The 23,141-nt window shown below is 40.2% G+C and overlaps 2 protein-coding genes across 3 annotated transcripts in view; one reads left to right on the top strand and one right to left on the bottom strand.

Annotated features, from left to right (window-relative positions):
• The window catches only part of p4htm.S (prolyl 4-hydroxylase, transmembrane (endoplasmic reticulum) S homeolog), a 36,787-nt gene that overhangs the window by 6,533 nt on the left and 7,113 nt on the right, over nt 1–23,141 (bottom strand). The window contains exons 3-6 of the mRNA XM_018261408.2: nt 13,727–13,917; nt 12,386–12,482; nt 12,083–12,245; nt 580–765 (exon numbers count right to left, since the gene is read on the bottom strand). Of these exons, the coding sequence (XP_018116897.1) occupies nt 580–765; nt 12,083–12,245; nt 12,386–12,482; nt 13,727–13,917 (637 nt within the window). The remainder of the gene's footprint in view (nt 1–579; nt 766–12,082; nt 12,246–12,385; nt 12,483–13,726; nt 13,918–23,141) is intronic.
• frzb2.S (frizzled related protein 2 S homeolog) lies at nt 14,624–21,744 on the top strand. 2 transcript variants are annotated; one of them, XM_018261409.2, is made up of 4 exons: nt 14,624–15,032; nt 16,712–16,881; nt 19,028–19,117; nt 20,895–21,744. In XM_018261409.2, exons 1-4 carry the CDS (start codon nt 14,707–14,709, stop codon nt 21,209–21,211), a joined length of 903 nt encoding a protein of 300 aa, XP_018116898.1. In that variant the 5' UTR covers nt 14,624–14,706; the 3' UTR covers nt 21,212–21,744. The 2 variants fall into 2 exon arrangements, with proteins under 2 accessions (XP_018116898.1, XP_018116899.1); XM_018261410.2 differs by having other exon boundaries at nt 14,625–15,032; nt 19,031–19,117.

Genomic DNA, 23,141 nt, shown 5'->3' on the forward strand with positions numbered 1-23,141 from the left:
TAGGAGATCGCCAGGGAGGAGAAACTGAGCGCCGCACGAAGGTGTTTTTTTTTCATTAAAAAGAAACAATTTTTTAAAATAATGTATGTTACTGGTCTTTTAAGCCCCTGTATTCTTGGTATATCATATTTAGGGATGCACCAAATCCTGGATTCAGTTCGGGATTTGGCCAGGATTCGGCCTTTTTCAGCAAGATTCGGATTAGGCCGAATTATACTGCCTGGCCGAACCAAATCCGAATCCTAATTTGCATATGCAAATTAGGGGCAGGGAAGGAAATTGTGTGATTTTTTGTCACAAAGCAAGGAAGTAAATATTTTTTCCCCTTCCCACCCCTAATTTGCAAATGCAATTAGAATTCAGATTCGGTTTGTTATTTAGCCGAATATTTTGCGAAGGATTTGGGGGTTCGGCTGAATCCAGAATAGTGGATTCGGTGCATCCCTAATCACATTTACATTTATTGGTCCTGCAGTGGATGCTATAAAAGGCCACTGGAATCTTAAAAGTGAGTGGCATTTATTTCTGGCTAACTCTATATGAAAAAGCAAATCTTGGGGGTTTGGGATCTTAACTTACCGACAGGAGGTTTCAAAAGGGGCCGTTTCATTGGCTGTGAGCTTTGTATGGGTGCACGCAGTCTCTGGGAACACTGGTCCGCTGTCCATATGAGCATGATAATGTCCTCCTGTATCATACCGCACCACCTGCAAAGGCTCACTGTTCTCTACAACCTCCAGGGGCAGATGGGTAAGTTTAATGATTCTGTGATGGAAGCAGGTAGATATGAAATGTTCATTACCAAAGATGTGCAGACAAACTATAAACCAATCTGATATGCAATGAAAAACTAATGATCAAGCATTATAAAATGGTTCTCAGATAGGTAAATTATCTACATGTGAAATTATTAAAGGGAAATCTGTCGTCCCTACTGAGAAAACCCCTCTATTGCAGTACACTGTATAAAACAGCAATTTGACAAAACAGAGAAAAAGGAAATCATTTTTAAAAATTTGGATTATTTGGATAAAATGGAGTCTATGGGAGAGAGAAATGGCCTTTCAGTTATTCAGAGCTTTCTGGAAAATGGGTTTTCCCATACTTGTATGTATGGGAAAAGCACAGAGCTGCACCAGAAATACTAATTGTAAGGAAAGGTGCAAAAAAAATGGTGGTTGCTTAGGACTGGGGGGTTCAAGGTTCTACAAAAAAGTAATTTAAAAGTTATTTAATTATTTTGTCCCCAATAAGGATAAATTATAGCTTAGCTGGAATCAATTGCAAGCAACTGTTTCATTATTACAGAGAAAAAGGAAATCATTTTTAAAAATTTGGATTATTTGGATAAAATGGAATCTATGGGAAACGGCCTTTCCAGAGGTTTCAGGATAATGGGTTTCTAGATAACGGGTCCCGTATCTGTACACATTTTTATTTTTAAAGAAGAAATTCAAAGGAGTACAGAAACATTCTCGAAACTAGAAACAGGGGTAGAAGGTGCAGCCAGTCTCTACCACCTCCAGCATCAGAATAGTCTCAAATGGTCCTGCTTCTCCTGACAAATCCCATTCATTTATGGAATAAGTGAAAGTTGCTTGCAGTTGTGGCACACAGGTTTGAATAATACACATGAATATTTCCAAATCGCAAAAATGGACAGGAAATTCTTATTTAAAAAATAAGTAAACCTTTAAAATAAGTGAATTTAAAATTGAAGTTCTAAGAACTTTTGAAATGTACATTCATTTTTTGTTTAATTACAAGATATTATAGGAGGATACATAAACTGTTAATATAAATGAGTATAAATGAATTTTGTGACAAAATTTTGTTTGTCACCTGCTGGTCATTTTCTGACCACCAAGTAGTCAAGGAAGTTGTCAGGAGAAAGAAAAAGGCTGCTCTGATGTTCTTCTGCTTTGAGAAATGTTTTTAATCTTTTTCCTAACCAGAAAAACATCAGAGCAGCCTCTTTCTTTCTTTTATATGAAAGATTTTTATTGAGTTTAACAAGTTATTCCAATAGACATAGAATCATAGAATTTCTTGCAGTTAAGCAGCGACAGAATCGTCTGTAAAACAATATGAAGAACCATGTCCACGGAAAGGAAAGAATGATAGAGAGACACAGAAAAGAGTAGAAAAAGAATGTAGACGGGGAAGAAGAAGGGGTGGGAGGGATGGAGCAACCAGCTAGGTAAGGCATCACCTATATAGGCGAGGGATGGAGAGGGGGGTATTAATGGTTGGAGGCACAAATAATTTCCTTTCTCTCTTTTGTCCATCGTATAGTTTCTGAGGAACTACAGTCCTTTCGAGGCCGGAGTGTCCTGCGTGATTTGCTGATTAAGAGGTAAGTAGTAATTCGCTTTTCATTTCTCCCACAGGTGTTTGGAATGCGTGCAATTTCTATTTAGTTGATGTGGTCCCAACGACAGTTGTTCATACATAAGGTTAGAGTCTATAAGTGAGACCAATTCTTGCTTGTGAGGGACTTTAGTTGTCTTCCAGTATTTTGGTATTAAAAGTCTGGCAGCTGTTAGAACGTGGAATATAAGATGTCGAAGTGGTTTAGGGAAGGTATCCAGGTTATGGTTTAGCAAGGCTAATGGCAGAGTCAATGTCAAATTTAAGTGAGTTGTTTGTCTTAGAATGTTTTCAGTATGGGACCATAAAGTGGAGATCCGCGGGCAATACCACCAAATGTGGGTTAAAGTTCCAATGCCTTTACATTCTCTCCAGCATGCATTGGTTGCACCCGGGTAGTATTTGTGTAATAAGTGTGGAGTTTTGTACCATCGATTTTCTCGCATTTTCGATATGATTAGTGCATTTCGAATATTTAAACGCCATATTAGCCAGTTTAGTCCATTGGTCTAAGTCCAGATCCATGTTAAGCTCCTGTTTCCATTTCCGTATGTGAACCGGTTTCTCAATTGTAGGTGTTTCAGTTAGTAATTTGTATATTGTGGTAATTCCATTTCTACTACGGGGATTCTGTGAGGCGAGTTTCTCGTAGCTGGTAGGTTGGAATCCCATGAAGTTCTCTGTGCTGTTCAAGAAATGCCGAATTTGTAAGTACTTGTAACTCCTGTCTCGGGATATTAAATTCTTTCGTCAGTGTGTCAAAGGGTTTTAGAGAGGAGTCTTCATACAATTGACCAATGGTCGTCAGACCACTGTTACGCCATCTCGATAAATTGAGATGAGGGATAGCCACCTCTAGCATTTCTAGGCTCGCCTTCTGGGCTGGAAACCGGATAAGGGAACGTTTACCATTGACTTTGGACCAAATGTGTACAGCCGTCTGTAGGGTATGGTTGGTAAGAGTGCGTTGGATGGGAAGGGCTCGGGGGTGTACCCACAATAATCCTCTAAGCGGCATCGGTTTGATAGAGGCTTGTTCCAGCTTTAGCCAGTGTAAGTCGTCAGTGGGAAGGTTCCACGCTCTGATTTGGTCCAGAATCGTTGCCTGGTAGTAAGCTTCTAAGTTAGGGACCCCAAAGCCCCCAGCAGCTGTCGCTCTCTGTAGGTATTTTTGCTGAATTCTCGGTCTTTGATTGGCCCATATGTAGTTCTGGATTATTCGCTGGGCTTTATGGAAATAAGGACGTGGGACCATCAGGGGTAGAGACCGAAAGAGGTATATAAATTTAGGTAAGAGCATCATTTTGACGGTGGCTATCCTACCAAGCCAGGAAGTATATAGTGGAGCCCACTTCGTCAAAAGTTCTTGTGCTTTAGTCAGCATCTTGGGGTAATTGGCGTCGTAGGTCTTGGATATAGAGCTGCTTAATTCTATTCCCAGATAAGTTATGGAATGCGACTGCCATTGGAATGTATGGTTTGCCTTTAAGTGTGCTATAGCGACTTGAGACATTCCCAGTGGAAGAAGCTGCGATTTTGTGTCATTAAGCTTGTAGTAGGAGATTGCACTAAAGTTTTGTATAATCTTAGTGGCTGCCGGTAGTGATAGTTCCGGATTCGTCAAGGTAAGAATAATGTCGTCAGCAAACATGGCCATCTTGTGGGTGATACCTTCCACCTGTATACCAGAAACATCTACCGCTTTCTGAATCGTCCTGGCAAGTGGTTCCAAAGTCAGGTTGAAGATTAGGGGCGACAGGGGGCAACCTTGTCTGGTGCCATTTGATACACCTATGACTAAGCGCCGGAGGGTGCGAAACGCGTAAGGTGGGCCTGGTGGGGATGTTTGTAATTGATTTTTAATGCTAATTTAATAAAACAATATTTTTTATGAAAACAAAAGCCTTGGGACAGCTATCTTTGGATAAAGGACTTTCTTATTGGTGCCATTTGATATCTTAAAGGGGCTGGAAAGGAATCCCATACTGTTGACTTGTGCGGTGGGGTTGGAATACAGGGACAAAATTGCATGTTTAATAGGGCCACGTAGACCAAAATATTGAAGTGTTTGATCAAGGTATCCCCAGTCAACTCTGTCGAAGGCCTTTTCGGCGTCCAAACTGAATAATATAGTGGGTTCTTTCCTTTTGGATGATAGTTCTATTAATGCCAACATCTTTCTAGTATTATCTGGCCCCTGCCTTCCCTTCAAAAAACCAGTTTGGTCTAAGTGTAATAAGGAGGGTATAATTGACATCAATCTGGAGGAGATTACTTTAGCGTAAAGTTTGAGGTCCGCATTTAGTAGGGAAATGGGTCTATAATTGGCACATTCTTCTGCATTTTTCCCTGGCTTTGGTATCGTAGTAATCGTTGCCGTTAGCATTTCAGTAGGGAAGGAGCCTCCGTGGAGGACGCAGTTAAATAGGGTGACAAGATGCGGAAGTAATATTTCTTGGAAGTGTTTTTGATAGCCAGCGGTGAGACCATCGGGGCCTGGGGCTTTCCCTAGCGGAGTTGTTTTTATGGCCTCTTTTATCTCGTCCAACGTAATATCTGCATTGAGTTTTTGCAATTGTGAAAATGAGAGTTGTGGTATATCGGCTGCTGCAAGGAAACTATGAATGGCCTCCATGGTAGGCTGTGGCGTTGCTGTATCATGTTTCAAATTATACAAGGAGGCGTAATATTCTGCGAATCTGTTAGCTATTGCCTTCGGGTTAGTAATGGGTTGGCCTTTAGCTGATGTTACCTGAGCTATGGAGTGGGCTATTTGTCTTTGCTTAAGTGTGGTGGCCAATAGCCTGCTGGCTTTGTTGCCTTTGGTGTACTTATTGAGGTTCAGACGTCGGAGTTGCCATTCTACTTTTCTATTATCTAGGCATTGTATTTGGTATCTCAGTTCTTGTATGGATTTCGTCCTAGTGTGGGTCGGGTATTTTTTGTTCAAGGCCTCCAGTTCGAAAAGTTGTTGTGAAAGGTGTTTCATGGCGGCCTCGTTGTTACGCTTAGTGGTAGCAGCAATTTTAATTAAATGCCCTCTGATGACCGCTTTATGGGCACACCATAGGGTAGCTTGGGAGATGTCCGGAGTGGCATTCATAAGGAAATACTCACGCAAAACCATTTTACATTGGTCTAAGGTTGGTTTGTTGTGTAGTAGGGAGTCATTGAGACGCCAATGTAGACGGGACCTCAAATACTGATTGTTATCGAGTTCTATGACTATCGGAGCATGATCGGCCCAGGTGCTGATTCCGATCTCAGAGCTTGTTACAGCTTGTAATACGGTTTTGTCAACCAAAAAATAGTCTATCCGGGAGTATTTAACATGAGCATGAGAGAAGAAGGTATAGTCTCTTTCCAAGGTATGTTGTGTTCTCCATACATCGTAAAGTGCTCGTTGTGCCAAGAGTTTTTTCAGGATTTTGGCCTGGTAAGCGATACCCCGAGGACTAGAGGCAGGCCTAGATGTACTCGTGTCTATCTCATAGTTCAGTGGAACATTAAAATCGCCTCCAATGATGAGAGGTCCAGTGGTTGCTTTATCTATTGTTTTAAATAGCATGTTGTAGAATTTGGCCTGACGCTTGTTTGGACTGTATACATTCACAATGGTGTAGGAACGGTCTTGTATCTGTATGGAGACAATAAGGTATTGACCTAACGGGTCAATTTGTTGCGATAGTACGCAGTGCGGGAGCCGTTTGTTGATCCAAATAGCTACTCCATGTTTTTTGATGGAGTTTGTGGCATAGATTTGCGTGGGGAAATGCTTGGAGTTAAGTGTTGTTGGGTTGTGGCTAGTAAAATGCGTCTCTTGTAACAAAAGTATGTCTACGTTCAATTTTGTGCTCCAATTCACAAGCTTTGAGCGTTTTTGTGGCCTATTGAGCCCATTCACTTTTTGTGATATTATCTTGATCCCCATGTTGGTGTAAAAGTGCGATTATAGATTGGAACGGACTTACTCAGAATCAGAGTCTCGGAGATGTGAGGCAGTGACTGTGACATCTTCGTAGGAGCAGGTGACAACTTTTCCCTCTGCGAGATAGATGATGGGAGATAGGTTTCTTGCCGGTGGTTGCTGGTGGGTAGGAAAGAGGGGAGAGAAAGCAGGAAAGAAAGAAGAGCTAGAGAGAAAAAGAAAACATATATGTTTAACATCAACAATATGTTTAAAACTTATATACAAAACTACTGCTAAGGTATTGGCTAAAGGGGGGGACTGCCCGGTATACCCTGGAAGGAAAATGAGGATGCACGGGACTGGACCACTATGGTCGGGCAGAATAACTGGGGGGGGGTTGTGGGATGGTATCCACTCTAAGGGGGGTTCCTAGCTCGGGGGAGCAAAAAAGGAAACACTGTTAAGGCATCATAGATGCTGTTTAAATGCATAGTCCTTGTCAAGACTGGTTGTCAGATTGGTGATCGTGTAGAGCCAGGCTGCTTATCCGGCATCAAAGTCTGCTTCTCCTGGTTCGGTTGTGGCTTTGTTGATCTTCCTGCTTTGTCTTGTCTGTGTCACCCACTCTGGCTGGATGCGAGGTCTTTTTTGGGGTGGATCAGTCGCCTGGTTTGATGTCGCTGAAGTCAGGCCCCATTTCTCCAGAAGTTGCTCTGCATGTAGTGGTGTGTTCAGAATGACTTGGTTCTCATCTTTAGTGACCATGAGTTTCACAGGGTGGAGCCAGCGGTACGGTATGTTGTTGCTTCTCAGCATTGCTGTAACGTTGAGAAATTCTTTCCTCTTGCGCTGAGTGTAGCTAGAGAGGTCAGCAAAGCATTGCAGCTGACTGTATTTTTCTGGAAAGTCTTTCTTTTGTCTGAAACGCTGTTGTAGTTTTTCCTTGACGTAGAAATAATGAACCCTTAGGATAGTGTCCCTTGGGGCCCCTTGTGGCGCAGTTTGAGCTCGGGGTAGTCTGTGAATTCTGTCTAGCATTAGATGATCATGAGGCATATCTGGTAACAGCTCACCCATCATAGTACAGACATACGCACTTAGATCTTGCGCAGGGACCGTTTCCGGAATGCCCCGCAGCCTGAGATTATTGCGTCTATTTCGGTCTTCCAAATCAGCTAATTTAGCAGTCAGAGTTTGAACGTCTTCTTCTAGTGCGCTATTTGCGTCTATCAGTTCGTTATGTGAAGTGACTAACTCAGCCATTTTCTGCTCTAGGTGATCAGTGCGTTCACCCACCTGGAGGATATCCGTGTGCAGCGAGGAAAGGGCCGATCTGAAATCTCCCTGGATTTCCATCCTCAACGCCGCCAATAACCCCTTCAACGACTCAACAGTGAGTGGTGAGTAGTCGGCTGTATCTTCTAGGGGCGCCGGCAGCTTGCCTGTGAAGCGCGTGCGATGCGCTGGGCTGCTACCTGTGGAGTCGCCGCCATCTTGTGACGGAGTCCGCGAACCCTGATTTAAGGCAGCCTTGGGGTAAAAAGCAGTCATCTTGACCGGAGAAGCTTTCTTACGCGACTTCCCCATATTCTCTCTGGTAGATGCTGGGTATGGCTCTGTTTGCAGGGATCAACACCAGTCTCTGATGCTTGTTTTTGCTCCCGCTTGCCTAGAGCTCCCCTAATACGCGTCCATCACGCTTGATGGCTTGACTCCGCCCCCAGAAAGGCAGGAGCTTTGATAGTGTCTAGCCTCTTTCTTTCTACTGACAACTTCCTTGACTACTTGGTGGTCAGACTAGTCAGAAAATGACCAGCAGGTGACGGCGTTGTAACAAAGTGAATTCATATTAACAGTAAATGTATCCTTTAACATCTTGAAATTGAAAAAAAAATCAATGTACATTGCAAAAGTTCTTAGAATAGCACTCTCATCAATTTTAGCACTCTTGTCACGTATTTTTAAGGTTTACTTCTCCTTTAATGAAATCAAAGTATAACTTGAATACTATATATTTATTTATAATATATTTATAGACCATTAGACATTCTCACTAGTTTGTTGTACATAGAGCTGCCAGGGAACAGGAGTTTAATCTGTTTTTGCAATAGTCCCTCGAACACGGCAGATTCGTTAAAGGAGGTGTTCTGAGATAATTTGCAATTAGTTTTCATTTTTTATTATTTGTGTTTTTTGAGTTATTTCACTTTTTATTCAGCAGCTCTCCAGTTTGCAGTTTCAGCTGTCTGTTGCTAGGGTCCAAATTACCCTAGCGACCAGGCATTGATTTGAATAAGAGACTGGAAAATTAACAGGAGAGGCCTGAATAGAAAAATGAGTAATAAAAAGTAGCAATAACAATGAATATGTAGCCTTACAGAGCATTCATTTTTTAGATGGGGTCAGTTACCCCCATTTGAAAGCTGGAAAAATTCAGAAGAAGAAGGCAAATAATTAAAAAAACTGTAAAAATAAATAAATAATGAAGACCAATTGAAAAGTTGCTCAGAATTGGCTTTTCTATGACATACTTAACTTAAACTTAAAGGTGAACCACCCCTTTAATTTAAATAGAAAACAGGAATTAATAGAAGCCCTTTACATCCTATATAGACAACGATGCCCCTATAACATCCCTGAATTAGACCTTCTTTAACAAGAAAATCTTAGCCTTTCAACTCTTTTTACATTTATTTCCACTACCAACAGTTTAGCGATGCCCCCTGCTGTGTTACAGATGCATAGGAATGAGCAGGCAAGAGGGCACAGCTAAGCGAACTGATTATCTCTCTGTACTTACTCAACTGGTCATTGTTTTAGTAGTGTCACTTTGTGTTACTAATTAACTGAGAGTAAACAATGGAGGAGGTACTGACACCAAACATAATTAGTGGAATCCAAATGAGCTATTTCTTTTTTTTCTCACTCAATTAGCCCTGTGTTTAGATGAGTAAATCAATCTATCTCACACTCCCTGGGAAGCTGGGATGCAGATTTAACGAGTCTATCCCATTAGCTTATTACTGTATGGATATCTAATATAGTGATGGGAGCTCAGCAATCAAGATAAAATGCTTCCAATTGCTGATGCAAACCAGTAGCTTCCAATGTCAAATATTTTGTGATGGGGGTGTCATATGGTAACAGTACCAGGAACTTTTACATTAACTGAAATTTAATTTTCTACAGGTACGGGACCTGTTATCCAGGATGCGCGGGACCTGGGGTTTTCTGGATAAGGGATCTTCATACCTTAAGTCTACTAGAAAATCATGTAAACATTAAATAAACCAAATAGGCTGGTTTTGCTTCCAATAAGGATTAATTATATATATAAATATTATATATATTATAAATATATATATATATAATTTTTAAAAATGGGGATTACTTGAATAAAATGGAGTCTATGGGAGAGTGCCTTTCAGTAATTCAGAGCTTTCTGGATAATGGGTTTCCGGATGACGGATCCCATACCTGTACTACCAATAGGCTGCAGTGGCCCTGTGACCCGGGCTGGAAGTTTTTAAATATGCAGCTGCATAGGGCACCAGAAGGAGGGCACCAGACTGGATGTCTTCCATCATCTGTATATACATGATATACAATTACTGTACATTATGTGATATTATATAGTAGCCCACAAGTGTTCATTTAAAGGAAAATATGCCCTAGCACTAGTACAATATAGTGAATAAAGTACCCCCTTTTGTAACATATAAGAATATTATAAGTCACCAAGGAGTTCCTGACCATGACCATATAAAAACAAAAGGCCGAAAGGCGATGAGGTGTCTTCAAACATGGTCATATTTTACAACTGGGGGTTCTTTATTTATTATACTGTAACACGTAAGTTTAAGTTAGGCATGTGACAGTAATAGCATTACTTGGCACTGTGTATGGATATCATTTAAAGTGTATTCATGGATCTTGTGTATTATATAGTGAAAAAAGTACCCCCTATTGTAAAATATATAGTGAATAAAGTACCCCCTCTTGTAAAATATAAGGATATTGTAAGTTATTGAGGAGTTCCATGACCATATAAAAGCATGAGGCCGAAGGTTAGAAAACTCAAGTTTCAGTAAGTCATGTGACAGAAATTACATCCCTAACCCCCGATTATAACTGATGATATCACTAAGCATCGTTTATAAGGATATAATTTACAGGGTATGCATGGCTCTTGTGTATTATAAGGAAATTATAAGTCACTGACGAGTTCCAGGACCATATAAAAGCACAAGGCCTAAGGTTTTATTTTTAGTGAGTCATGTGACAAAAATGACATCACTAAGCTCTGTTTATAACTGATGACATCACTAAGAGCCATTTCTAAGAATATTATTTACAGGATATTCATGGCTTTTGTGTATTAAGGTGGCCATACACCTTGAGGTGGGCGATCCTAATCATGGGCCCTAGGGCACAATGATCAGATCATAATGCAGCCAATACGGGTCGGGCGGATTGTGGGACTGCGTCAACGAATAGATGTGTTCCACGATCCAACGGGATTTTTAGCCGTGCCGGATCGACATCTAACGACTTTCGGCCAGAAATCAATCAGGGAGGCCCGTCGGAGAGCCCCCCACACACACACGGGCCGATAAGCTGCCGACTCGATCTGTCGGCAGCTTTTATCGTACCGAGTATGGCCACCTTTATAATAGTATAATAGCTAACCACTCATGAAGTACCTTGGTTAGTTAATTAATTTTCTACCCAGCCGACTTGTTATTACGTATGTAGTGGTGGCCAAACATCTACTTTGGTTTCTTACCTTATAAATAACATTTTCTTGATGATATGTATTTGTGTAGTCAGGTTCAAGGTTTCCTCTCTCTTATGTTTGTATATGTCCATATGTGCATGGTGGGATAGTAGTGCACAACAAATTTTGGGACGTAAATTTTTGTAAGCCCCGAATAGAGAAAAGGAGAGGCAATGGAACTCAGGCACCCCTATGATTTTAGTGTCTCCTAATGTCTCAGTTAACCTCATAATTATGGACATCTTTTATTTAGTGTTACAAAATCCTCTATCCATAATAAAACCTCTAAATCCAGGAGTCCCCAACCTTTTTTACCCATGAGCCACACTCAAGTATAAAATAATGTTGGAGAGCAACACTAGCATGCAAAAAGTTTCCAGGCTTCCAAATAAGGACTGTGATTGGGCATTGGTAGCCCCTATGTGGACTTGCTGCCAACAGGAAGCTCTGTTTTCCAGTATACATGTTTTGTTATGCAAAGAAATTCAAAAAGAGGAACCTGCTTGGAGGCCCTGGGAGCAACATCAAAGGGTTGAAGAGCAACATGTTGCTCATAAGCTACAGGTTGCGGATCACTGCTCTAAATCACTGACTGCATTCTGGTGTGCATAATGGAAGCACTAAGGAAACCTCCAGCCTGCCCACATACTCTCTAAACTGTTTTATATGACATTTTCATACAATCTTGCCCAATATAATGTCTTCCAGTGAATAAAAGGTTTGCTACTTGCATCACTGACTTGCTAAGGGAAGCCATATATTATCTCCTGCTCAAGGCAACTTTAAAGAGCTGGGATACCTTGCCCTAAAATTCAAAGAACGTGTAACCAGCATACTGGCACACAGTGTAAGTATAGAGAAGTAAAAGTCGGTGAAGGAACTTCATGTCCCATTCTGCATCTTCAGATCGTACATGAGCCTTCAGGTGTCTAATAGTGGTTTTTGCATGTTTTTGTCACGTCATATACGATACGAAGTTTCATCAAAAGCTTTTCTCTGGCTCATGGACATGACGATGCTCCTACCTCTGACGAATGGATCTCAGCACATGATGGGCACCTTCTCCCTGATACAGCCAAGTATGCTGACTATTCCTGACCAGATCATTCATGGTAACCTCCTGTTTGCCCAGATATTTATGAAAGTCCCTGAGGTTTAGTTTCTTGAATTCATCCAGGCTTAGGACTCCTATGAAAATTAAAATAAAAGTAAAAAACATAAATTGTGTTTCTCAAGAACCCTGTAATCTCGTGTCCAAGGCCCAGTAGTGAGTGCAGATCCCTAAAAAAGGGGTCAGGCTTTTCCATAAAGTATTTTTACACCCTTACCATTTCCATCTGAATCAGCTTTCAGTGCAGAATACATCTCTCTGATATTCTCTGGGGTCATCCACCTGCCATTGCCTAAACGAGAGTGGGTTAATACCTATAGTGTAAGAGAAAAGATAATAAACAGATCAGGTTGGGGTTGTGTCGTTAACTAAAACAAAATTATATAAATATTTTGCAAGGCTGCAAAACAATAACACTGCTCACGTCTTGGTGGCACCAGAGGTATTTTCTGCTCAGTCATATGTAATGTACACTCACACCCAGTGCTTACATTTTATTACAGCAGAGACTTGCCTTGAAGGTTATGCAGATATCAGAAGCCATAAATGGCAAAGAGCACAAGTCCTGTAATTTTATTAACACCAACAGTGGACCTCACGCATACTGGGATTGGTCATTGTTAATACATTTTTATTTTCTCTTTCGACTTATCTAAATTGAGCTTGTATAACATGTGATCCTATATGTGATTTATAATAATACAATATAATAATAATATTGTATTATATAATAATAATATCTCTTTTTCTCTGCCCCCATACTTTATATATTTACCACTTCCTTGAGAATTTTCTGGCGAAAAAATATTTTTACGACACTACATAGGTAGCAGTAAAATTTTGCGAATATTCTGGCGTTAATTTTGTCTTTAATACATTTCGCTGTTTAGTAAACCGGCCGTTAATGTGTATGTAGCGTTATTTTCAGTGAATGTGATAACTAGCGAACAATTATTCTTGCGCAAGAAAATTTGCAAATTTATATTTACCGCAGGTTAGTAAACTGGCAATAACATATTTGGCGAAAATTCTGTCTATATATTGTGCGAATATTTTTAACACGCTTTAGTAAACAGGCGCCCAAGATATTAAAGGATACATTTACTGTTAATATGAATGAATTTTGTTACAACAGCGCCTCCTGCTGGTCATTTCCTGACCAGTCCGACCACCAAGTAGTCAAGGAAGTTGTCAGGAGAAAATTAGAGGCTGCTCAGATGTTCTTTTGGGTAGGAAAGATTTGAGAAATATTTCTCATTTTTTGCTAAGCAGAAGAACATCAGACAAGCCCTCTTTCTTTCTGCTGACAACTTTCTTGACTAATTGGTGGTCAGAAAATGACCAGAAGGTGGCGCTGGTCTTTAGAATAGCACTCTTGTCAATTTTACATTCACTTATTTTTAAGGTTTACTTTTCCTTTAACATTTCACTAATAAGTGTTGGATTCTCTGTTTATTTTGAGATGTAGTGGATGAGTGCTGTTTATCAGATAAAGGTCTCAATGATCAACTCTAATCTTACGTCTTCCTGTTTCTTACTTTCATGTTGCCATTCTCACCTCTTTTATTTGCAGCTGCCCATCCTGGTTGTGATCCAACAGATTAAAAATGTCAGCCTTGCTGATATCAAGGTTGTCCATGGCTTCTTTGTACCCATCTACTGGCAAAATCTGGCTGGTCTGGAGTCCTTTTAACCTGGCCAGGTGGATGTGTAACTTGCATTCTTGTTCCGTGAGAAAATTTGGGATTTCTAATGAAAATCAACAAAAACAAAAAGTCAAATGAAGAATGTGTGCTGAAATGGGTGGCATAAGTTCCCCCACCAGAACTAGCCTTCTGTATTATTATTATTAGCCTTCTGTATAATATTATTCTTATGTATTAGTATTCGTAGCATGTGCAAAATTTACACTATTTTCCACTTTTGGTGTCAAGCGGTCAACTAAATTGTGTGTATAAACATAAAATATATCTTTACCCATCAAAGATGATTAAAAAGACTCACTCAATTAGCCTGCAGCTAAGACGTTACAGTGAATGAAAGTTAATAGGAAAGCAGTCAAGTTAGTTAATGTCTGTTTGAAGATACCCATGGAGAGATAATTAGTCCTTTCTTATGTCAACAAGTGATTGTTTTGCTTGTGTCAAAAAAATAAATAAAGACTTCCAAGTGTTTGTACAAGGAAGGTAATTAATGAGGGGCTATGGTCAAGCAAATTGATCTCCTTAGAGATCCAATCAAACATACAATAATACCCCTTAAAATAATGCAATAGGTAGGAGGGTCTAAAGAGTTGTCCATCCTGATTACAGCACCTGCTAATCTAAGCAGGCTCCCTACAGGACTAAACAATCACACTCGTATTGTGTTTACCAACAGAACACCAAGAGTGCTCCATCTTAATGAGAAAGGATTATCAGCCAAGGGTCTTCCACACTATAAAAATCCATTAGCTCAAATCAAGACAAGCTCAATCGCCTCATCATTTAGGAAGGAGAAACACTAGTTTTTAGTGCAGCCTCTACAAGGAAAATCCCAATGGCCCCTCAGCTATGTCAGAACCTGGGAAAGCTGTGTTCCCAGGGGCCACTGATGGTTTTGCTGTGCTTCTTGACTTGTGTCTCACAATCTATGTATCTGGACTTCTTTGGCAGCTCCTCAAGATGCATGCGAATCCCAAAGAATATGGCTTTGTGTTATGACATTGGATATTCGGAGATGAGGATCCCCAACTTGCTGGAACATGAGACAATGGCTGAGGCCATCCAACAATCCTCAAGCTGGTTACCGTTGCTGGCAAGAGAGTGCCATCCTGATGCCAGAATATTCCTGTGCTCACTCTTTGCACCTATTTGCCTGGATCGGTAAAGTAACATTTTTTGGTGACATCTTCCCCTTTTCTTTTTTGAAGCTATAATTTATGAGATCCCATTCGCTAGGGCTTGTTATATGCACTAGATCAGTGATCCCCAACCAGTAGCTCGCGAGCAACATGTTGCTCTCCAACCCCTTGGATGTTGCTCCCAGTGGCCTCAAAGCAGGTGCTTATATACACAGGGGTTACTAAATGGCCAATCACAGGCCTTATTTGGCACCCCAGGAACATTTTTCATGCATGTGTTGCTCCCCAACTCCTTTTACTTCTGTATGTGGCTCACGGGTTCTAAAGGTTGGGGATCCCTGTACTAGATTATCCAGCAAAAGGTTACCCTGACCTTTTCCTTCTTATTATGTGCACTGATTATAATCTACATTTCTCTTCAATTGATACCCGGATAAATATCATTCATTTCTCATTTTGAAAAAACACTCTCTCTTCATATGTTACATTTACTGCTACATTCGCTGCTTGTATTTTGCTAATAGATGTTTTGGTATCATTGAAAAACTCATGGCTGATCTTTAGCCGAGTCTCTCTTTGGATAATGTGTATCCTCCTGTGTTGTTTTACTGAAACACAGAACAGTTTTTCATGACAGATATAGGACCACACACATTTACAGCATTTGGACCACATGCAGTTTTGTTTCATTGTATTGTAAATCTTTACTAATTATTAGCATGGAGACATAGCACATTTATATTTTAAACTAGTTGATTTAAACTGAATTTTTTTAGACCAGGGAAAGGTTTGCTTTGGTGCTGTAGTAGAACTACAGCTGCTCGGATGAGTAGGGAAACATCTTCATTGATTACTCAGCAAGTCCAGTTGTTTTTAGATATATATACTAGATATACAGCATCCAGTGGTTACTGGAGGAATTCTGGGAGTTATAGTCAGGCCCGGATTTGCGGCAAGGCCGCATAGGCCCGGGCCTAGGGCGGCAAAAAAATAGGGGCGGCATTATAGGGACGTGTGCGTCCCCATTCAATCACAGCAGCTGCGCCGGCGTTTTTTCGCCGGCGCGCTGGGAAAGGGAGGTGAGGTGGGCGCTAGGACCGCGCGGCCGCCTGGTCGGACTGCGCGGCCTAGGGGCGCCCGTCATTGAAATCCGGCGCTGGTTATAGTTCTGGGGTATGTAAGCATGCCTATACTCACTTTTGGATGAGACACATTTAGGCACATTTATCAAGGGTCAAAATTTTTAAACTCACATGAATTTGATTTTACTTGAAATTCAATTGGGGTAATTTATAAAAAAAAATTGAATACAGCAAACTCAAGACAAATCTAAATGACCCGAAAACTCGAATCAAATTAGTTTAGAATTCGATCAAACTTGATTAGAGTTTTTTCTCTGAAAAACACTGGAATGTCAGGAAGGCTACAAACATCTCCAAATTGGTTACTGAACTGGTTATACAGGAATTCGGCAGGTTTTAGGTTGCGAATAGTCAAATTTGAATTATTAAAGGGCCAGAGTATGATAAATTTTGAAAATAGAATTCGTTTTTTTATTAAAAACTCTAATCGAGTTTGGATAATTCCCTAGTCGAATTTGACGGAATTTATGTTTTATTTCATTATGGAAAAAACTGTTTTAGATGAAGATTCTCTTTAAAGGCAAAACATGCTGCTTATGTGTTTATTCTCTGCTCCAAGGTATATCTACCCGTGCCGCAGTCTGTGTGAAGCTGTAAGGAGCAGTTGTGCCCCTATCATGGCCTGCTATGGGTACCCTTGGCCTGAGATACTCAAATGTGATAAGTTTCCTGAAGACCACGGCATGTGTATCTCACCCATCACATATGATACTGGCTCTACCCGTAGAAGTAAGTAGTTCTTCTTTTTAAAGGATCAGTTCAGTGTAAAAATAAAAACTAGCTAAATAGATAGGCTGTGCAAAATGAAATGTTTTTAACATAGTTAATAATATTAATAATATAGTTTAATATACTTAGCCAATAATGTCATACTGGAGTGACTGGATGTCTAACAGAACAGAACACTACTACTCCTACCAGCTTTTCAGCTCTCTAACTCTGAGTTAGTCAGTGACTATAAGGGGGGCCGCATGGGACATTACTGTTCAGTTTGCTGAATGCTAAGGATCAATTCTTAGCATTCAGCTTAGATTCAAAAGAAAACAGTTATGTCCCATGTGGCCCCCCTTATAGTCACTGACTAACTCAGAGTTAGAGAACTGAAAAGCAGGAAGTAGTGTTCTGGCTATTATGTTACATATCCAGCCTTTATACATTACATTTTTAGCTAACTAACTATATTAGAAACATATTTTATTTTGCACAGCCTATCTATTTACCCAGTTTTTATGTTTATACTGAACAATTCACATAAAATTGTAATTTTTTCCCTCTAGAGTCCCCATTCCTAATTAATACACTTAAAGGGGTGGTTCGCTTTCAAGCAAGTTGTTTTCAGATAAATCACCAGAAATAATTACTTTTTCCAATGACTTTCTATTTTCTATGTGTGACCGTTTTTCTAATATTGAAGTGTCAAGTGTCTTTTTTCACCTTCTGAAGCAGGCACGGAGGGGGGTCGCCGACCCTGTAAACTGTTCTAAATGGATACATTTAGTTGATACATTTCTTATCTTTGTCCCTGCTGAGCAGAATCTCTGGGTTTCATTATAGGCAGCTGTTAGAATTGATACAATAGTTGCTAATACTCCAGAGATGCTGCTAAGAAATGTATCAACTAATTGTTGCATAATTGAGTTTAGAATCTGCACCTGAATTACTGAGCTGCCAGACTGAAACACCAGAGACACGAACATTCAACTTTACACTTAGATTTTAGAAAAACAGTAAAAAATAAATAATGGAAAATAATTGAAAAAAGTCTTTATTTCTGGGGAACAATCTAAAAACAACTGAACTGAAAAAAGTGTTTGGAAGGTGACCCCATTAAGTCATTTCTGGGAGATGTTTTGTCCAATAATTTTAGGCATCAGTGTTTTAAATGCAGCCATATCCAAAGGTATCTTCCTTAGACCCTCTCTTTTTCATACAAACATTTAATGTCCTCCCTTAGCTTATTACATGATCACATTTAAATTGAAATAGTGTTAGTAGACTCCCAAATAAAGTACTGGGGTATTCAGAAAAGCAAACCATTCTTTTTTGGTGAAATTAAATTTTCTTTGATTTTTTTTGAGTATACATACTGTATATTGGAGATGTTTTTGGGCAGCCTCCTGTTGGATCAGCACCTCGAATCTACATATGAGTGTGCGCTTTCCAACAATTTGGGGCACATTTACTAAGGGTCGAATTTCGGACTGCTAAAAACTGTTAAATTTAATGAAAAAAATACTTTGACTATCGAATTTTTTCAATTCGATGGTCGAATTTCGAAGTGATTTGACCATCGAATTGAAAAAATTCGATAGTCGAAGTATTTTTTTAATTAAATTTAACAGTTTTTCGATCAAATTCAAATCATTCGATCGAAAGAACGTTTTAATAGATCGAACAAACTATTTTAAAAAAAAAAAACATTCGACTTCTAAAAACTTTATTGTCTTTAAAATATTGGCTATAGGTTCTAGGAGGTCCCCATAGGCTAACATAGCAATTCGGCAAGTTTAAGGTGGCGAAGTGTCGAATTTGAAGTTTTTTAAAGAGACAGTACTTCGATTTTCGAATATTTGAAGTTTTTTCAATTCAAATCGAATTTTGGCCTATTCGATGGTCGAAGTACCCAAAAATTACTTCGAAATTCGACGTTTTTGAGTTCGAAAATTCACTTCAAATTCACTTCGACCCTTGGTAAATGTGCCCCTTTGTTTCATACTTGGCTTTGAGCTCCAAAGTTTGGGATGTTCTGCCACAGGAGGTTTGCAGAGCAGATGGTACGCAAAGTAGAGCAATCAGAGAAAAATGTATTGTGTTGCATGTGCCTTATTGCCTGTACGGAATCTAGCAAAACTAGAGCTCTTTCCCTGTGTTACAGCAGTGCCCCGAGCCAGCTGTAGGGACTGTGAACTTGAAGAAGCCAGCACTTCCAAGCCAATACTTGATACATTCTGCAATAATGATTTTGGTAAGTATTTATTCTGTACAGAGTATGTACAAGTCATGTTGCTATACGTATATAAGAAATTAATAGAAAAGTGAATATACAAAATTATTATTTTTGAACTTCCCTAAAATGTGCATGTGTGGGTCCAAAACCTTTTCCAAAGGAAATCTGGCTAAACTCCATATCAGGTAGGGTTGCCAGCTGGACGAGCGCACAGGGATGGCTACTTTAGGGGGGAATCTTTCAAACCTTTGAAAACCAGACCAGTTTGAGACAGTATGATTGAAAACCGAGCTGGCACCCTGTGTGTTGTTGTGTGCTGGATGGGGAACAAAACTCTGAAAATGATAACAACCAGGAGCATGCACACTAGAAGATCACCCACTATCCTGGCCCAATCTAAATGCTCCTGCTTGGCACTCACTGCCAGGGAACCTGGATATGTAACTGTCTTTTCTCTGGAAACTACTAAATGCAAAGTGCCCTACTAAATGCACACAAATTGGTGACAAGTGGACCTCAGTGCCAAAATGATAGGCCCATCTGTCACTGCTCCCTGTTGGTCAGATGGGGCACTTCCATTCTCTAGTTTTCAGAGTGAAGACAAGTGGGGAGTGGCATTTTTGTATGCCACCAACCTCTGCCTGAGGGCAGTTGCAGAAAAAATGCCATAGGCCTTAATCTTACACTTGTGTTCTTTCAGGTGCAAGTGTCTATTGTAACAGATTTTAAAACCAGATATCTGCCTAATTTTCAGATAGATATCAATTGGCCGGGATTTCTTAAAGGAGAAGGAAAGGTTAAAACTAAGTAAGCCTTATCAGGATGATCCACCTAAATATACCAGTAAACCCTCAACGTAATCCTGATCTGTGTCCCCTGTCAAAAGAAACACAACATTTCTTTCCTTATATCGTGTACACATGGGCTTCTGTATCAGACTTCTTGTTTTCAGCATAAACCTCCAGGGCTAGGGCTTGAGCATGCTCAGTTTGCTCCTCTCTTCCCTGCTGTAAACTGAGCTCAAAGCTATGAGTGAGCAGGGAGAGACTCAGGCAGAAAGTGATGTCACATCAAGCTAATACTGCAGCTGCTTCTTTACTCGGGTATGGTAAAACATTCTACAGAATAAATATAGCATTCTAGCTTGCACTATTGCAGCTAATCTATTGGCAATAAAATGCCTCCATAGCTTTACTTCTCCTTTAAAGGATAAGTAAACCATAAAAAAGACGAGAGTGCTATTCTAAGAACTTTTGCAATGTACATTCATTATTTTTTTTTAATTCCAATATATTAATTCCAATATATAAAGGATACATGTACCTGCTGGTCATTTTCCCACCAGTCTGACCACCAAGTAGTCAAGGAAGTTGTCAGGAGAAAGACAGAGGCTGCTCTGATGTTCTTCTGATTAGGAAAAAAATTAGAAACATTTCTCAAATCTTTCTTAAGCAGAAGAACATCAGAGCAGCCTCTTTCTTTCTCCTGACATCTTCCTTGACTAATTGGTGGTCAGACTGGGTGGAAAATGACCTGTAATATCTTGGAATGAAAAAATAAATAAATACTGAATGTACATTGCAAAAGTTCTTTTAAGTCCCTTATCAATTTTGCATTCATTTATTTTTAAGGTTTACTTCTCCTTTAAACACAGACCAACAAGCTGCCAACTGTAGAAACAGAGCTAGCAGCTTTATAGTTCCAAAATATTTTAATATTAATATTATAAGTAAAATGAGCAATTAATAAAGGGAAACTACATATGGATAATCTTTTCTTTTCTCCCTGTGTAAAGTTGCCAAGGTCCGTATCACCAAAAAGAACATCACTTCAGCGAACCTTTATGACTTTGATATGGATTCGAAACTGGAGATCCTGAAACACGGCTCCTTGCCCAAAACGGATGTCCTTCCTAGGCTTCAGCAGTGGCTGGATCTGGATGCTACCTGTGTGCAGAATATCATGCGTGGGACCCGCACGGGCATTTATGTGATATGCGGAGAAGTGCAAGAGGACAAGGTAGTGGTGAACAATGCCTACGCATGGCAGAAAAAGAACAGAAACCTGCAGTTTGCTGTACGGAAATGGAAGAACCATAAGTGTCGGGTATAGGAATTCCCATTTTGTTGTACTGCAGAGAAACCAAAGTCCTGTGTTGTGAATGTGAAACAATAGAAATAGGGGCATTCATGAGAACTGTATATAATACTGTATATATCTATGCTAATTTACTATAAAAACCTTATTGAAAAAAAGAGCAGAACGGTCTCCTACTGCTTGAGAGGTCACCAGTGTCATTAAAAAGGGCTACAAATTATTGAAAGAACTCTTAAAGGGGTGCTTCATCTTTAACTCCCACAATAACAAGGGTAGTGAAAATAAGCAGAGCTCACCCTCTTACTGTGCAGCGTGTCCCTGTCGGCCGCTGCTCCCGCGGTAACCCGGCAACTTCAATCCGGAACTTGCAACATTCCATGTGACCCGCAGTTTAGCGCTGACCGAAACATCCAACGGAATCACTACTAATTGCTTTGAAAAATGGCTTTTATTCACACATAATATGGGGCAAATTTACTTATGGTCGAATATCGAGGGTTAATTAACCCTCGATATTCGACTGCCGAATGTAAATCCTTCGACTTCGAATATCGAAGTCGAAGGATTTACCGCAAATAGTTTGATCGAACGAAAAAACGAACAATTCAAAGGATTTAATCGTTCGATCGAACGATTAAATCCTTCGATCGAACGATTAAATCCTTTGAATCGTTCGATTTTAAGGATTTTAATCCATCGATCGAACGATTAAATCCTTCGAATCGTTCAATTTGAAGGATTTTAATCCATCGATCGAACGATTTTTCTTCGACCTAAAAATTGTTCCAAAGCCTATGGGGACCTTCCCCATAGGCTAATATTGACTTCGGTAGGTTTTAGGTGGCGAACTAGGGGGACGAAGTTTTTTTTAAAGAGACAGTACTTCGACTATCGAATGGTCGAATGATTTTTATTTCGAATCGTCGAATATGGAAAGGACGTCTCCATTATGATCAAATAATTTGGATTTGTTAAAATGATTTCCTTTTTCTCTGTAATAATAAAACTAAGGCCCCAAGTTAAAAAAAAAATGAGCCCAAAGGCATGGCTTGGCTCCTACTTCGGCGCAACTCAGCTCCTACTTTGGAGCAACTCGGCTCCTACTTTGGCGCAACTTGGCTCCTACTTCGGCGCAACTCGGCTCCTACTTTGGCGCAACTCGGCTCCTATTTCGGCTCAACTCGGTTCCTACTTCTGCTCAACTCGGCTCTTACTTTTGGCAACTCAGGTGTTCGGCATGGCTCAGCTCCTACTTCAGCGCAACTCGGCTCCTACTTTGGCGCAACTTGGCTCCTACTTTGGTGCAACTTGGTTCCTACTTTGGCGCAACTTGGCTCCTACTTCGGCTTAACACGGCTCCTACTTCTGCGCAACTTGGCTTCCCCAACAGTTCAAAGGCCATCTTCAATAGACTCCATTATAATCAAATAATTTGGATTTGTAAAAATTATTTCCTTTTTCTCTGTAATAATAAAACTAAGGCCCCCAGTTAAAAAAAAAATTGGTGCCCAAAGGTTTAAAAAAAAAAAGAAAAAAAAATCTGGTGTTCGGCATAGCTCAGTTACTACTTCGGCACAACTCGGCTCCTACTTCTTCTCAATTCAGCTCCTACTTAGGCGCAACTTGGCTCCCCCTACAGTTCAAAGGGGGCCTGGTTAATCCAGGAAATGCAGCACTGCCCCCCTTAACATATCAACCTGAAACCCACAGGACCCGCAGGTCAGACAGGATTGGGTATAAATCTGAGTGACCATTGCAGGTTCTGGTTGGGTGCGGGTCAGACTGGGCTACCCCATGCCCACATCAAACCTGGGATTGTTTGGTGGGGGAATTGATTTGCGGCAGCTATAGTACATGGTTGGGTATCACTGAAAGGTTTACAATGGGGTGGGGCCACCACAGCTGAGGTGGGCCCCAAACACTCAACAAGGGACAAGGGAACCCT

Source organism: Xenopus laevis, chromosome 4S (assembly GCF_017654675.1).
Source record: "Xenopus laevis strain J_2021 chromosome 4S, Xenopus_laevis_v10.1, whole genome shotgun sequence".
NCBI classification, from domain to species: domain Eukaryota; kingdom Metazoa; phylum Chordata; class Amphibia; order Anura; family Pipidae; genus Xenopus; species Xenopus laevis.

Coding starts and splice junctions, on each gene's coding strand:
- frzb2.S (XM_018261409.2), top strand. CDS start 14,707: ATGGCCCCTCAGCTATGTCAGAACCTGGGAAAGCTGTGTTCCCAGGGG. Junction 16,882..19,027: donor TACTGGCTCTACCCGTAGAA/GTAAGTAGTTCT, acceptor CCTGTGTTACAG/CAGTGCCCCGAGCCAGCTGT. Junction 19,118..20,894: donor ATTCTGCAATAATGATTTTG/GTAAGTATTTAT, acceptor CCCTGTGTAAAG/TTGCCAAGGTCCGTATCACC.